Below are 18,134 nucleotides of genomic sequence, written 5' to 3'. Positions count from 1 at the left end.
CCCACACACACACACATCAGAACACACCCAGGTCTACCGCTTTCCATGATTCATCACAGATTATGAAGGAGGGCCAGGGACCCAGCTTTGTTCATCAGCTGGCACAATGGTGGAAAGCGAGAGGAAAGCAGGGGTGTGTGTGTGTGTGTGCGCGCGCTAGTGCTGGTGCGTGCTAGTGCCCTAGGTGTGCGTGTGCGTAAGTGCTGGTGTGCGTGCTAGTGCAAAGATGTGTGTGTGCTAAGGGCGCTAGGTGTGTGTGTGCGAGTGCGCCGGTGTTATCAGATGATCACAAGTCACTACCCAGCCAAGCAACACTGTGGCAGCAGGTAATGTTACAGCCCGGCTGGGGTTGAGCACTACACTGCCGCTTTTGTCTCCAGCCGCCCAGCAAACGGATTCAGTGGCACGGTACAAAACAGCCTTCCAAGTCCCGACCGGGTCCAAATAAACTCTGTCCGCCTAAAAGTCAACGGATCAGCCGATGTACTAAGGCTGATTAATGTCGTACTCAAAATCCCTCACCCTCCCAAAAAAATACAATCACAAAGTGGAGGGAGGGGGCAAACTCATTTTTAAGGCCATAAACTCCAGGCTCCCGAATAGCCCGGCTGCAGCTCTACGCGTCAACATGACTAATGTTGAGACCAGCCAGTCCCCCTGCAACCGCAGTGCCCCCGGGGATTAGGAAGTCACAGGGATTTGCTCAGCATGGTCGTGTACAGTGTGGCTTAGTTCTGCACGTGAACGTCTGCATCTGCAAACCCCCCCCCCGAGGTCATGTCGAAGCACCATTTAGCCTGCGCTATAATAGACTGGGGTAATGGTCCTCGTTTGCCTGGTCACACAAATAAGTTATTTTTTTATTTTAATGAGGCCTTGTAAAACCACGGCTGCAGAATGCCCTTTTTTATTTGATCACAATTGCAGCAAAAAAGGTATCCATCTGAAGCTTTAACACTAAAATGGTTGCAGGCTTATCCTCCCACAGAGTCTGAATGGAGAGATTTGGTTACTATCCTTCAATGTAAGGAGAGAATTAACTTCTCACTAAATCTAAGGACTGAAAAATGCTTGAGGTACTGGGGAAAATGGTCTGTATTTGTTTCATCATAAGATGTGATTTGCTCTGCAGTGAAATAACATGCCTATCCACCAGTGTGTGGATGAATAGGTGACCAACCATTTGTTCCATCGTTATGTACTGTTGTATTTCTATTGTAGTTGCCGTCTTTGGTATTGTTTTAGGAAGAAAAAAAAATCAAGACACATTTTTCACCCCACCTCACTGTGGGGGTCACTCCATTCAAGTACAGTTCACTTGTATTTAGCACCATGAGTTTAGTCTCTTCTGTCTCTAATCTGTCATGGAGTCAATGGGTCCATGTGGTCCACACACCATCTCGCACGCCGGTGCTGCATCCCCCTCCTATCTCTTGTCCCGCACTCTTGGCATTCCAAGAAGAATACATCACCTGTGCGCGGTCGCCAAGGACTGCCCATACATCATCCTGTCAGGACAGGATCACAGGACGACGGAGGAAAGCCAGGCAAAACACAAGCGGCATTGGTGGACTGCGTCCTTTACATGTTCTGGCAGATTATTGGACAGGCGCACGCACGCACGCACACGCACACACACACTTTTAATGGCTATGGCCGCAGTCACTCTGCAGATGTCGTTGCCAAAAACTGAAATAATTTCTTTCCTGTAAAGGACCCAAAACTGAGGACTGCTCAGGCAACTCATTCTGCTCCAGTGAGCGTTTTCGTATTCTTGTGCGTGTCAATAAAAATGGAAAGAAAACCAGCAGCCGACCTGAAACCATCCAAATGCTGTATTCATCTGAGGGAATGTTATTCAAATGATTGAATGGTCAAATTCATACGAATTAACAAACGGTTATTCGAGGCCAGCCATTTGACCTAGAACATACGAAAACAGGAAGTCATTCAACTGTTCACAAACAGACGATAAAAGAAAGTATAAAAGGGTTTGAACTAAGCCGAGGAACAGACCTGTGCCTCGTTTCTAATCTGAGTTTTACAGGCGTTCGTGCCCGAGAGCATCAGGTCACCAGCAGAGTCCAATGGTTGGGGGGGGGGGGGGGGCACATCCATTGCGCTAAGCAGGCTAGCATGGAGCTAGCCACTGGACTGCTGCTGCTGCTGCTGGGAACCGATGAGTGATGGGATTAGAGAATTGATGGTGATGCTCTCCGCGACCGCTCCCCCTCCAAACTCAGCCCGGCCCAGCCTCCCACTCTATAAACCCTGACAGTGAAAAATGAGAAGGCAATCAATTGAGAGGTGGGGGGAAAGCGACCAGAGACCTTCTGGGAAATGATGGTTCACTTTCAGGAGCCTCCGGTATGAGGGGAGCGTGCACGCACACACACACGCACACAAACCATTAAAGCGTACGCACTGAAAGACGTACCGGCCTGAGAACGCATTCCTATGGACAAGAATGCAGTGCTTCCATAAGCATAGATGGATACAAATCGACTACATGGGAGCCATCGGTCAATTTCTGAACCGCTTCTATCCGGTATCTGCTGTGCATTCAAAGAGGAGCCTGTGAATTCCGAGAACGACAAGGATTGATCTCTGTTATAGCAGATGGGTATGGTTGCAGCTATTTCTAAACAACAACAGCAAATAGCCTGGCCTTTGTCATGACGGGGATATTTGACAATGTCCATCCTGGTGAGGTCAAGGCCTTTTGTATCTCACACACACACACACACACACACACACACACACACACACACACACACACACACACACACTTTCATTTACGAGACTCCCTAGTGTGGAGACAGGAGGGGAGAAAGGGGTGAGGGAAGGGTGACTGTGCTACGTGCCTGAACGCACCTACGTGAGTTGACAGGCCTAGGTCGCTCTCTGAAGAAAAACAACGTGCCCGCAGGTAGCATTAGCTTATTAATTTAACCCACATGCTGGCGAGAGCCTGAGGTCTTGGGGCAGTGGAAATAAGAAGTTTATCTAAAATGAACGTGTAAGCCGATTGATAGCCTCTGTGCTAATTTCTGCCCCATACTTTCTGTGGCCATCCACAGCCCTCCACACAAGCCGTCGTTTATCCCAGGGTGTAGTTCTTGCCCGCACATCATCCATTTATCGCCGGCCTAACAGGCCCGTTAACCAGGCTTAGTGTAAAAGCTAGAGGGCTAAAGAGAATAATGGAATTTAAATACGGCCTCTTGTGTGAGTACCGCTTGTTTTGATCCGTGCGGTCAACAAGCATTGTGTCGGACAAACTATTTAAACCGCAAGGGGAGACTTAAGACAAATAATAAGGATTTCAGGATTAATAGGATGTATCCGACGCTAGGTTTTAACAACAGAGGCCACATAACACAATGCACACCCTTTGGTGCACATTCGGATGCTTCGTCTAAGCCTATTAAAACAACTGTCGATGCTGTATGTTTCCGTTGAAGCATAATCACCTAAAATTCATGAGCTTTTTGCAAAAAGGAGAAACACAATAGACCATTGGGTTTTCCAGATGTTCAATTGCAGAAGCACATTGGTAGTGTTGCATTTCTCTCAAGATTCCTTGGGAAAAGGAAATGCTTAGAAGGAAAAAAATAACAAGCCAATGCTAATTAAATGGTGAAACCGAACATCGTAAGAACCTCGTAGTGAGCCATTTTCAGAATGACAGATGACATATTGAGAGATTAGAGTAGAAGCATGTATTGGGGTGAGCAGTTCAGCGAATCATAAATCATAATCTTGCTTGTTCTGCTATCGCTGCCAAATACAGAGATTGGTGGAGTGAGAGAGACAGAGGGAGAGACAGAGAAACGTTAAACACATTCTCTTGCTCATCGTCTCTAAAAGCTAAAACTCATTCTTGTGCTTCGCTTGTTGTGTGTTTAGTTGACAACCGTTTCAGAAACGGCACTTAAACAGTGCAGCTGGCAGGCAAATAACAGACAAATAATGACACAATTCACCCCAAAATGATTTAAAATGCACATTGTGTGCCAAGTAGAAAATACTGGTTGTTGCATTGCCAAATCTAATGTGTTGACTCAACTCTGCTTGAGAGATTTCAGTAAGAGCAGCTCCAATGGGAGACACCAACACGATATGAGTTTGTTATGTCTTTCTTTTGTCTTTGTTATGTCTTTTTTTGGACGACAACGAAAAATGATAAAGGATGTTGACTAATCTCATGGGCTGAGGCACACAGGCCCTTCCAAGGTCTTGAGTCGAAGGTGGTTCCTCCATTAGCTCTACAGCTGAACGTCTATGGATGACGCCTTATGCCAATGCTCTCTTCACTCTGCTGGCCTGGCCCCTACGCTTTGAATCCAGTGTTTACGGTTTGTATCTAAATCGTATTTGTTTAGCCTCCTAACTTGCCGTCATCTAAATGGGAATCTGGTTTTATGAAGAGTAAGCCATTTTGGAAACCGGTTAATGACCACTTCTTATTTCCCTTAAGAAAAGGAAATAAAATCATTGACGCCGTTTCATTAGAAACAGGATTCATGGAAGAACTAGAAAAAAAATAACCACGTCAACTATATGGGGATGACTCATCCTTCTCAACCTCTTCCTTTTTCCCAAACATTCCTTAACTCGCTCGCTTTTTCCTATCCAGATGGTTATGGGATGACGTGCCCGGACCCATGCTTTTCTAACTGCTCATAGCTTTCCTCTGATTTGGAGGGGGGGGGGCTCCGCCACCCACCCCACAGCACTCGGGATAAGAGGAGATAGTCCCTGATCAGATAAGAAGGGCATTGACACACCAAAAAATGACAATTTCTATGAGAACAAGCAAATGGTGCCATGGTGGTTTGAGTTTTTAAAGCCATGGAAGTTTGTGTATGGAAATGTTAACACCTTTTTATTCATAAAGTGTGAATAATATACTTTGAAACAGTCATCTGGTTATTTTTATCGTTTAATAAACCTCTGGGAAATCGAGCCACAAAATTCTAACTAAAATAGCGGGGTTATTACAAGGACAGGCCTAAGCAATAGAGACCTGTGCTTCTTGAGTTTTGAGTTTGAATATACACAAACAAGACAACTAATTGTGCCTGTTGGCAAAATCTTTTAATTTGTTTAATTCTCCAACAGTTGTGTTTGACCACATGACAAACAGACCAGATAGGCGAGCAGTCGTTTCTATTACATTCTGCCTTTATTGCTTAGGCCTTTCCTGTGGATACCGTGGTACTACAGTCAGAACCTTTCATGAATTTTCTGAGGCATATTTTGACAACTTGAATATGAGGAAAGTAATCAAAAAGTGTTTGGATTTCCATAAACAAAATCCAATGTTTTTTTTAAATAAAAAACCTCCCAGTACTTGCCACATAAATCATTACAGCAATACACCTGCAACCCCATTTCAACAAAGGCTTGTGATTGAGGAACACTCAAGGCAACAGTTATAGTCAATGTTGCATTACTGAAACTAATTTAAAAACAGAATTACTTTGAAAGGTTTATTAACAACCTTCACTTCACATTCCAATATTTTTCACCAGTTCCAATAGTGGGCTTAGAACATCAATAAACACCAAGAGAAACAGCCAAGGCTATGTTTGCATAACCAGGCCTCACTTTTTAAAGCCAACGCTGGAAACTTGTTTCAAATCAGCAAATACAAGCATGCATTAGATTTACCTCAATAATTCAAAACAAAATTAAGTTGCATATAATACAAGTAATCTCAAATGTTGACCGACCTGCTGCAAATATTAACACATCAACCAACTTGTAGTGTGTTTTGTAGGGTGTAGCATAGGGCAACATACTGTATGTTTGCTAAGAGCAACATTCCTACATACGTCGTTTTCTTTCATTAAAAAGAGTCATGATGCTAGCTGAGCTGGCTAAAGCCCAGGATTTCATTCAAGAACTTGATACACAAGTACAATTTGGTGCTTTGCTTTTATTCCAGAACCTAGCTAATTGCCGTTTTTCCTACAATTGTTATATATTAAATGCTTTTATTTATTACACCAAAGCAGTTACTCTTAACCACTAAGGTTTTAACATTCAGTGCTTTTATGTTGGAATTCATGTTAGTATTATTTGTAAGGCTTTTTTTCAGTTTACACAGCCCATACCATAATCCTGGTACCTTATCATAATATGTCACTTTTTTCAGATTCCTTAATACATTCTCTAGGTGGCTGATGCAAGCTTTACTCCAATGTGCGTACACACATACAGAGGTAAACAGAAGTTAGTCATGTGCTTTACAGCTTGAGAAACAGCTGTCAGCTCTGTGCATGCTTATATAAACTAAATGCAGACTAACCTGATCATTTGCCTGCATTGTACTGCAGTGTCCAACTATTAAAAGAGATAATGACAATGGCTGTTACCCTTGGCATTCCTTTGCTAGTACTTAATTAGTTGTGATTAATATTTTATCAATTATTATTGATTTCTAATATAATAAAAATGTAGTTATGTTCAAAGGATCATTGGTAAAGGATTTATTTTGTAACAAATTATTTTGTAAATTTATTTTGTAACGAAAACCATGGATGAATGAATACAGCAATATGAACACATTTATGGGCGTTATTAAACCATTGAAACGTGTGATAGTCACTGCAGGTATGGTTGCGCCTGATGTCAGCAATGTCTTGGTATCTGAACCAAGTTCGCCCAAATCTGCCTAACAAGAACAATTCTGTGTTTCCACGAATTTCCACATTATTTATACGGCCAACTTGTAAATCTGGCGTTTTGGAATGGCTCCCTGGGATCGTATTAGAGCAGTGGCGTCACAGGGCACTCAGCCATGCAGGGAGAGCTAGCTTGAGTCAGGGGAAAATACATGAATGTAAAGTCACTCCTCCATTTTCCCTAGGCAGGATTAATAAGACCATGGGCAAACCCCCAAGTGGCATGCTCCGCCTGGTTCAGAAACTTAGCAGAACGGGCTACAATATGAAGTTTACATACATTTCAAGTAACTACTACTACCGAGACTACGACTACTGCATATATTAATTGTTAACATTGTTCATTTAAAATGCATATGCATCAATTCTTCTTGCACCTAGAGGAAGCTCTCTGTCTATCTCCAATTAAAAAAGGCGTTAAAGCTAGTTAGCATTCGCATTGCAACTGTAAATACGAAGCCTGATATTGAGGCCATGCCAATCTCCTGACGTCATCATTGGGTTGATTATATTTATTGGCTTGCATCCTTGCAGACGGGTCCACTTCCCCCCATAACGCGTTGCAAGTTAACTTGACCTGAAGCATGGCTGGCTTCAGGCTTGGCAGACTCTCAAATCTCCATGATGGTCACTCCCCTCACCCTTTTTTCCTTTTTACTGGCCACGATGTGAAACTTTCCCTTTAAGAATCATTACACCCATTGTCTCATTGAAGATGCTTGGTGAATGCTTCAACTGTGGCTTCCCATGATAAAGTTTCATTAAATTAAATACTTTGCTTGAATAAATACTTTTTTTTAAATCAATGGCAATCTTGTAGTTCAGATTTTAAAACAACTGGGTCTCACAGGGAAATTAACTCATTAACTCATCCAGTACAGCCCTGAGAGAAAAGAAAGCCAACCACCCAATCCAAGCTTGACTTTGATCCAGGCTGGGAGTCTGCCTGAATATCATGCGTTTCATAGTTAACATTGGAGTGTATCCTCCAATGTGGCAGGCCGATATCATCTCAAAACAGCCTATAAGCACTCAGTGGGCTTTTCTAATCGTCTCATTCGACAGCATGCTTCGTCTCCGAGGCACGTCAAAATAAACCGGTTCGCACAGAGTCATGGGGCGGCTCCTCTCCTGTAGTTTATGTTTCAGGAATACTCCACAGGATGTGCGTTTATTTAGCCCCGGCCAGGAGATAGAGATGACTACTACACACGGCTTGGTGCCGTGGAAGTCTACCCTATAGAAAACACCACATTATATCAGGGTTAGTATGTGATGATGCTTCAGTCTGTGTCCCAATACCAATGGGGTAAAATAATGGCGTCATTGTGTAATCTCATCCAACACAGTAAGAAAACATAATCTGTAAAAAGAAAATGTACGTGCGCGCACACACACACACACAGTATCCATATTCCATCTTTAAACCATAATCCACTGTGGTATACGTTGATGGTATATGCATCAATTATGTATGAGTGGTTAATGCAAGGCAGCTTTGCGGTTTGCAAGCCTCCCTTCTCCCATGTCGTCTGTGTGTTAGTCAGCTTTCTCCAAAAGGGGCACTGGATGGGGGGGGGGGGGGGGGGTGATTCGTTGCACTGACAGGACAGAAACCTTAATCCCCTTCTAGATTAAGTGGAATATGATATTTTTGGCCCATAAATGTGTTGAGATTGAGAGAACGCCTCAGCACACACAACATTGATTCGTGAAACTATTGTTGGTAATGAGGGCAAGCTAAATGATCCTCAAAGGCAAATCTTTACTTTCCGAGCAAGGCACTTGACAAAACAAGCAAAACAAAGAAGTTCTCAGAGAAACCAGAAGCTGCAAACCAATTCCATCGTCCGATGAAAACGACAGCACAGGCTTAAAAACAACATTACATTCAAGCCACGTATTACACATCCAACGGTCTCCCTTCATATCGTTTTGTTTGCCAAATCTCTGTCCAACCAGTAAAGCAGAGGTTTAGCTCAATACAAATGCGTCAGTAGCAAAGACAATACCATTTTGGCAACAGCCGACACCTGGGTTACATTTTATTCAACAGAGGCTCAGCCATGTGAAGAATCAAAAAGCAGAACCTTTAACAATTTTGAGTAAACATTGGAGGAAATGGGAAAACAGTACGGGCACCGACTGATCTGCCAACCTTTCCCTAGGGGGTTAGGCAACCACATTTCCTCCCCGTCGTGTCCAGCCTTTGCAGCTCAGATCTGGTTGGCTAGCAGCACTCCTCACAGGAATATAGAAGTGTGACTAACTGGGACACAGAAATCACTTTTTCAGGGAAACAAAACAACCATGATACGGATTGGCAGGGCTGTCCACCGTTTGTGGGCTCGGGCCAAAACGGAGGATTAAAACCATGTTGCTCTATAAATACACTTTGTGGACAGACTGCGAGTACACCGGCATCTCACTGCTGGATGCAGCGGGGTCTTAATACTCCCTGTTCCTCCCAGCCCTCCTCCACTCCTCCATCTCGTTACGCTCCTCAAGTCTCTCGGCATTCGTCATCAGGGAGCAGGGAGTCTGTCCGTCTCTCGCATTACTCCCATCTCTTGTTCTCTCCATCTCTCACTTGGCAGGGCTTCTTAATTGGAAACAAGCTGTGAAGGGCCTTTCAGTCGGGAGGTCAAAATTGCATCTGGCCAGCCCCCTGCTGGGTCTTCTCCACTCTCTCTCGGCCGTGCTACGCCCCTTGTATTCACGGTGTGCTGGGTGCGGATGTGCCGCGTGTCCGGCCCTGACCGTGTAGGGGTCGAAGAAACAAAGTCGACCCGTTTTGTTTTTCTTACCGGGGGAAATAAAAGGGCAAACAACATAAAGTAATTATTTTCGCTGAACAAGTCAACGGGTCACTTGAGCGGACCCGAGGGAACACGCTTTAGGTATACACAACGTATACACAACTTTAGGTATACGCGACCCTGGTTCAATTCCTGCCCGTGGTCCTTTGCTGCATGTTCTCCCCTCCATCTCCAATACCTTCCTGTCCATCTCACTCTTTCATAAAGGCTGAAAAAGCTAAAACAAATCTTTAACAAACACTACACATGAATCCATCGTTGTTGTTCGTCCTTACAGTTTTGTTTTTTTTCTGTTTAGGCTGCAGAAGAATGCAATCCTTTCTCTTGACCTGAACGCTATTATTTTCCCCCAACCCCCCGGTCACTGATTCCCAACATGTCCAGCGGCACCACGTTGCTGGTAATGTAACAGTATCTCATCGAGATGAGGGCCGCTCATCACAGGCCAGGAGGAAGGCAGGGAGCCGGGGTACACCGGGCCTAGAGGCAGACCGGTGTCCACAGCCATCGCGGCTAAGAGGAAACTAATGAGAGGTGTCTAATGAGGGGTGGTTGCAACAGACGCAGCATCGTTTATTTTCCATCAAATCCAGCATCGCAATCTTAACTAGGTCATCCCTACGAAGGTTCAAAAGATGCTGTGATTAGATATTTTGTTAAAAGGCAGCGTGAACCGGTTCAAATTATAGTCACTTAGGAATTTCTTCACTCCCCCTCTGTAATGCATTAGAAGCTCGCTGTAAAGTCATCTGCACACATCTGGAGAATAAAATCTCAACTATTATACAGAAATTACATGGCCATTACATGCCGATTATGGTGCGCATTCAGCCTGTCACAACTTCCCTGTTGTCAGTGGGAGAGGATAAGTGGGATTTGTTGTACAATGGACCACAGAAACTATTATTTCCACCCAGTTAGACCACCGACCGCTCCGTCTGGCCAATGGGGTTGCGTTACAGCCAAGTCACAGACCCGCACTGCAAGCGGCCTGCGTGAGAAACAGGCCAGCGTAGTCAGTCAGTCTGTCTAATTGCGGAGACAGACATGCCTCTTACTCTGGCTGGCGTGCGGTTGTTTACAGTACGTGGGCTGGAGGGGGTTTCTTTGTCGATTTGGAAAAGGTTAAATCATGACCCACCAACAAATATTTATCTCCCTGGCAACTAGTTCTCAAGAGTGCTTCCTTGTCCCGCCCACACCTCTGGGCCCAGTGAGACTCCTTTTCCTTGGCAAGTCCTGGTAGGTTTGGGTACTGGTTCCTGGCCGTGGAGCCAGCCTGCGTGCCAGTACCATTTGAAAAGGACTCAACATCTCGCTGGTGGTTTGATGGATCGATCTTGGCAGACATAATGAAACCCTTAGGATTTCCCCCAAGTGTTAAACAAAAAATGCTTGCATCTTGCCCTCCCAACCGGCAACGTATAAAAATGCTCAATGTCAGGGAAGGATTTCCACGCTCCACCAGGGAGCTGTGAGACTACAAAGGGGGGAAGCAATTAGATGAAATAGAACCAATATGGCCGTAGCGTAAACGGAAAAGCTACTTGTGAAAAGTTGGCATTGAATGGCATACCAGTAAGCCAGTGCTAGAGACTAATTATATCTGTTCACCCAGAAAGACCTCCCTCATTCCTCCAACCTAATTCAGTGAAATTACACAAAAGTTTATATCCAAGTATTCAATATCATGCCTTTTCCCCACTGCTATCTTCATGATATCTGTGTAGACAAACAAAGACATTGTGTACTGTTAATTCATTGTTTTGTTACAAAGAATGATGCATAAAGCATAGGGACGAGCCTGAATATTTGAACATTCCCCATTCATTGTTGGAATACGGTTTTGTTTAATTATGAAAGAAAATGCTATTATTATTATTATTATTAGAACATTATTTGAATACTGCAGCAGCACTTTGATACCTGTAGGTTAGTGTGACAATCATGGAGAATAGAAACTAACTTATCATACTAATAGTAATAGTCATTAAATATTCCACGGTTCTCCCCAGGATTTCTTTTCCATGGTGGCGCTATCGGATACTCAGTAGAAATAAGATGTTTCAGCAAGCGGGGGGATTTAACTATTTTATAAGGGTTTTAATAATAAACGTATTTTAGCTGCTATTTCAATATTTGAACGAGGCCAAAAGATACCAAAGTCCCTACCGACTTATAATAACAGGTTGGTCTTTAATAAAACATGAATAGAAGGGTAGCAGTGTTTCTTTCTCTTATAGCAATCCTTCACCCACAACAGAGCAACAGATTTCTTTTCTGGTTTATAGCGCTGGTCCAATTTCCTCAAACCTTTGTGCAATGTTCAAACCACCCATTTGCTTTGTGATAACTGGAAGTAGGCCTTCTCTAATACTATGGAAGCTGTGTGTCTTAGAAACTTTTTGGCTGCGCTGAAGCACTTTCCTCTGAATATTATTAATATTCAACACTTGAAATAATGTTAAAATCGGGCCAACCCTAATAACTCAACAGCATTCCAAAAAAAACAAGCCATGGAAAAAGTGGGAAAAACTCTTCCATGCCAAACTTCAAAACATTTCCAAAATATAAATTCAGATAGTCCGGCCAAGTTGCCCAGCCCTGCCTACACACATGCTTAAGAAATTAAAAAGGCACTTAAGTGGGACGGAGGGCGGTCCATACGACCAGGGATGAGAACTAACCCCTCAGGGAATACACCGTGCCAGGCTGTGTAATGAGCCTCGATTCAGACAGCAGCACCTGAGCCTTCTTCATCACTCGATATGGGATTGGAAAAGGCATCTTTAAAAAAAGGGACCACATTCCGCATGTCCTTGACTACACAGAATTACATTCTGAGAGGTGAAACATCTGAGGTGTTGTCCAACACATTGCATCTGTGCATCCAAGTCTTTGTTAGGAGGAGGCTTCGGCCAACACAAGTACGAAAGGGGCGGCTTTATCGAGGACTGGGGAACAATTAAACTGAATGGCCTGGAAGATGGGCACGGCCTGTTAAGACCCAGATACACACTTAAAGCGGTTAATCGCAATGGAATAGGCCTTTATTACACAATTGTGCTGCTCGCTAATGGCCATAAACTGCACTGGTCTGTCTGCTGCTTCCTCATGATGGACAGATACATCTTGCCATTTGTCATGTGGGTCTAGTATATAGTATACTTGAGAAGTATGAATCTCACTGGGTAGGCGGCCAACAGTAACATAAAGGACAGCCAGAGCACATCCGTTTAAACAATCTACAAATAATTGGATGTAAAACAGACAGAGAGATCTAAGATTCATTATTCATTATCAGGGGCATTATGCAGCAGTGCAGAAAAACGAACTAAATATGTGTCGTTTGAATCCACCATAGCAGAAGTACAACTTCATAGACCGAGGCATAAGAGATAAGAGCAGATTGAAAGCAGGGGTTAGCGAGCCCATTCAAAGTGAAAACTAATTTAGAACAGGGTTTGGGGTTTCCAAATGAAATGGAGAAAGTGTACCAATGGATGATCGCTAAAATTGAGAGCCAAGCCCATTTCTCTTCCCACTCCTATCAGGCCAGTATAAATGATTGGACAGTGTTGGGCTCATTAATTTAGTTTTACAAGGGCAGCCTGGCCAGGGGAAACAAAGCAAATTAATCATACACATACTGATTTAAATCCAGCTGTTTGAGAAGGTTACGGCGAAAAGGGAAGGCCTTGGGTGACATGAACGGAAAGATTGGCTGCAAATCCTTCCACACAGTGAAGAATGAATTACAAATATCTGGTACTTTTTATTAGGGCTAATTATTGGAGTTGCTTGTGGATTCCTGTCCGAGCGGCATGCCATGTAACAATGCGTGGCTTATTATTAAATCAACAGTGAGCAACAAGTCGTAGCGTAGGTAGACAATATAATGCAGGCCTAAGCCATTGACAAACAAAAAACACAGCTGAGGACTATCAAGGTGTGTTGAGGAGCCTACAAGTCGCATTCAATCAATGTGCTACTGAGAAAGTAATGTGTGCAAAGACGAAAAGAAGCTGAATCAATGCTATCGCAAAATCTCGATGGAGCATAATGACTGTATTGTGTAGTGCAAAAAAGTGGCGTTCACATGGAGATACAGTTTTATCTATTTGACATGTTGGCCACAAAAAATTTGCATGAAATGCTCAGAAAGACATTTTTACATTGTTTGGCAATTGGAATGGGCTGGGCCATGTCCTGTAGGATATGGCTGGTTAGCTCAGGTTTATAGCTGAGTTGGCAGGGCACCTATAAGGCTTACAAAGTGTTTCCCACAGAAAGTTTAGTGGATGGAGAAATACTTCAGATAAAGAAGGAATACTGAAGCGCTGTACCCTAAAATCTTAATAGTCCAATAATCGTTCTGAGTAGACTCACATTTATCTCAGAAAAAACAATCATGGATTAAAAAATTAGAACAATCACATGCATTATAATAACCTAATCAAAGAGGCCACTATATGCAAGATTTTAGAGTTGGAAAGAGAGCAGAGGCAAATAAACACCCCCAAAACAAAACCCTTCCCTCCTCAAGTTTCTTTGCCTTTGAGAAGTGTTTCATTCAAGTGCTATGGTGAGGCTGAGCTATATGTGATTGACAGGCCCTGAAAGCCAATCAAAGAAGAGGTGCCCTGACTGGTCAGATATTGGGCAGGAGCCGTCTGAAAGTTAAATGTTCCCACATAAGCACAGTCCACGGGAAACAGATACACTTATAATAACTAATAACTAAAGAATATGCAATATGAACTACTAAAATGATGGCTCTTAGATCATAAAGGTAGACTATAGACTTTGAGTGAGGATTCCTGCATTGGGCACTAATAGGCCATTCACCAATGGTAAAAACGTATTATGTTGGATCTAATGAAAGATGTACAACCAAGAACTGTCTAAAAATGACCTGAACATGTTTACTCTATAATGACAGGAATAAAGAGTAAACAGGGAATGAATAGGACAATTTGCTGAGAACTGAAACGCCAAATAATGGCATCTAAGAGGGACAATAGGAGGCAATCCCCGGTCAGCATCCTGCTGTTAACACAACTAGACCTGCTGTGTCTGGGGCCGCTGAGTGACATTCGATTCCCACTTTAGATCACTTTGTTAAGGAGCACTTACGGCGGACTGTGTGCTTAAAGGACATCAACGTACACAAATCACATCAGGCAGGGATTATGCACACCCCGACTCTGGCTGGTGAAAGGGATTCTCTCCGCAGTTACGCCTAGTGCATTTTCACTGTTCTGCTGCTCTATTGAATAGCGCATTTGTTCTATATACTGAAACGCATCTTTCTCATGACTTTAACATTTCAAAATCAGTCAAACGGTTCCAAGTTCTCTCAATCGATGGAGGTTTAGTCCTGATCAGATGTGAGCTAAGAGACACTGGAGCTCTCAGTTTCCACAGAGAACGGCCCCCCGTTTGCCTTCCTAGATTTATTATTTTAGCCTATATAATACTACACAAGGCTAAGAGTGAGCTATATTTATGTGAGATTGACTGCAGATGCTGCCTGAGACGTGAACTTGATTGCAAGGCGCCTCGCTTATGGACAGCTGTGGAGAACCCTGTTTCGTCTCTGGGAACGGAAAGTCCGGACCTTCATGAAGTCAGACTTCACATATACATGGCTAACTTCAGCTTTCGGGAACCGGTCCCTGGGCTAGGGCTAGTCAGATGGCCGCAAAGACAAGCCAAGCTCTCCAAACTGCTTAATGGAATGGGGATTTTTTAATTTTTTTGCCCCTCTGTCGGGCAAACGTCCTGATGACACTCATCTTACTGTGTGCAATCACTCTCAGCCAATGTTTGGCAGCAAGCACGCAATGAGCTGGCGAAAGCAACAGAGCAACAGCACGAGAGCGAGAGCCATCAGGGTTTAAAAGGGAAGGGAATGAGAGGTAGATACGATGGGAGAGAAATCAGATGGCCCACATTCGGAACGCGAGAGAGGGAATTAAACTCTCAAGCCAAGGAGTGAACCTACTAAGCCGTAAGCACACACAGGCCAGGCTTAAGTGGATAGTCACTTTAAAAGTTGAGCATAAAATAAAATAAAACACAATGCTGCCTCGTTTTCTTTCTGGCCCCTAAACCCTAACAACTCCCAGACGCACTCCAAACTAATTCAAATCTCATCCAGATTCCATGACCGGAGCCATGACAGCCTGATATTAAATCAGCCTACACCCGCTCAGCCAGCGTGAAGAGCAAATCTCCCAAACTGATGAACTAGTGGCGACATTGACTCCAGCCGCGTGATCATAGCGGGGGGGGGAGGGGGCGGAGCCAGCGAGGGTCACCCTGCACCGCGCACCTCCACACCGAACAGAGGGGGTGGGGGTGGGGGTGGGGTACAAGGGACCGGTGCTGCTGCTGGGGGGCATTCCTTGCATGGTGGAGCAGGGCCCGTCTGGGAAACGACTGAACAAACAGCGGTCCGAGCCGCTTCCCCTAACTGGCACCAGGGCATTGTCCCGGGCTAATCCGCACCACCGAGCCACTGTCGCTCACCCAGAGCCGCACAGCACCCAGTAACAACACGGCCCGGTCTGGGGGAGCGGGGAGTGATTCCAGCTGGCTGAGGCAGGGTGAGACAGACGCCAATTTGCTCATCAGATAAGGCAGCAGAAAAACAGTTTGCCTCGTAGGAGTATGATTGTGTGAGTGGGTGATGATGTGTTTTTTTTCCCGTGTGTTTTTTTTTTTTTTTTTTTTAAAGGGCGATTGAGATATCATTCCGATTTGCCTTGAGGGCGGCCTGGATACTGTAAACACATCAACAAACCTAGTGTGTCGCTCAGCGTTTAAGGATACTGTACTGAGAGGAAATCTGTTGTGTGTGTGTGTGTGTGCTAGAAAATGGCTGGATCAATTTATATGCTGGGATTATCTGAACTGTGGCCGATAGAAATTTGGTTGCAATTTATTGAAAAGTTCAGATTCAATCATAAGCCAAACTGTACGTGTACAAGAGATCGGGTGGGGTCTTCTGATTTGGGTATGAACTCAAATCTATCCGCCGCTAAATGGCATGCTAGTTACAAATTGAATCAGGCCAACAACGTGCCCTTTGATTCTCATTTTAAATGAATTAAATAGGGCCTACAGTCAGACTTTCCCCATCACAAATAATGTAATGAGAACAAAAATAACAGCAGCATAACAAATTTCTAGGTTAACACAATTCAAACCATTAATTTAATAAAAAAAACAAATGCACCATGGAAAGTATTGATATTGATGTGATAGAGTGATATAATACTATCCATCATACCGGTCACACCTGAATGGAAAACAAGTTGCATAGAAAAAATACATCAGAGCAAACCTGAATAAAAGGTTAATAAGACCAAAGCCAGCCACTCACTTGTCGTACTCTGCGTTGTCCCGGTCACAGCGGGCGTCCTTGTGCTTCTGCCAGTCTTTGCCGTGTTTACAGGTGGTGAGAAGGACTACGTCTTCAGAGTTGTGGACGTGATACAAGGCGTTCCTTGTGTCCGACCCTATACCGGTCAGGTACCTCTTGCCCTTGAAAACAAGCATGTACTTCCTGTATGGGGGGATGGAGTTTTGTTTCATGTAGCCCCTCTCCCCTCCGGTCCGAGGATGCTCCTTGGAGAAGAGGGGGATGGAGACGTCAAAGTTGGGCCGGAAGTTCTCTGTGCTGATGCTCGCCTTGGCCAACATGGCGTGGCCGATGTCAAAGCCCAGGTCTTCCGTGTAGTCAGGCCACGTTCCAGAGTACAAGTTAAAGATGATGTGGTTCTTGCCCCCATTCCAAAGGGGAAGGCTCTGCACTTTTGCTTTGAGGTTGTGTATATACTGGGGCGAGAGCTGGTCTCGGTCCAAAGTATCCAAACTCAGGACAAACAGACACGCCTGCGCCGGGTCAGAGGTGTAGAACCTGGAGCCCTCAATGGAGGACAATATATTTTGATAACTCTCTGACATCTTCTCCCCCTTCTGAAGGGGGTAGACGTACACTTTGAACCCGTTGCTCTTACACTTTAGGAAATCAAAGCAGGAGTCCATCCTGCACTGTCTCCCCGTGTACACACCGGAGATAGAGTCCCGCTTCTGCTGCGGCGATATGTGCCCGTTGTAATCTTCCGTCTCCACCTGATCCCACGGATCCAGGGGCGGCAGCGTCCCGGAGGAGCGACGCCACTGCGAGGCGACGCCGCGATCATCGCCAAAGCTCCGGCCATCGCGCCTGCTGGGACCCCTCCTAGGCAGCGGCACTTGGATGCCCCCAAAGCAGAACAGCAGAATGACACACGCACCGGTAGAGAACAGAATTAAATACCGTTTTTTGGCCTGCATGTGTCCAACGGTGTGGGCCGAGATGTCGAGCAGTAATTCCAAGGAGACCAAAAGTTTCACGTTCACCACCTCCGACGGGATCGCTCCGCCATCTTCCCCCAGGCTGCACAGTCGTTGCATTCACGTCCCCCACCGCCCGCTTCTTCGGATGCCTTGCACAAATCCAGCGATCGGTCCAGGGCATGTGGGCGATGTATAATGGTCATCCACCGTATCTTCTCATCAACCCTTAGTGTGCATTAAACCATCGCCATACCTGTCTGTGAAGAGAGGGTCT

General features: G+C 44.6%; 1 protein-coding gene across 1 annotated transcript in view; it reads right to left on the bottom strand.

Moving 5' to 3' along the window:
* Positions 1-18,134, bottom strand: part of LOC307080749 (exostosin-1b-like) — a 49,912-nt gene that overhangs the window by 31,174 nt on the left and 604 nt on the right. Inside the window, exon 2 of the mRNA XM_079743614.1 lies at positions 16,902-18,117. Coding sequence (XP_079599740.1) covers positions 16,902-17,977 — 1,076 coding nt within the window. The 5' untranslated portion in view covers positions 17,978-18,117. The remainder of the gene's footprint in view (positions 1-16,901; positions 18,118-18,134) is intronic.

This window comes from Pollachius pollachius (genome assembly GCF_949987615.1).
Source record: "Pollachius pollachius genome assembly, chromosome: 1".
In the NCBI taxonomy this organism is placed as follows: domain Eukaryota; kingdom Metazoa; phylum Chordata; class Actinopteri; order Gadiformes; family Gadidae; genus Pollachius; species Pollachius pollachius.
Note: the sequence above shows the minus strand (reverse complement) of the source record. Positions and strands in the feature narration are given on the sequence as shown.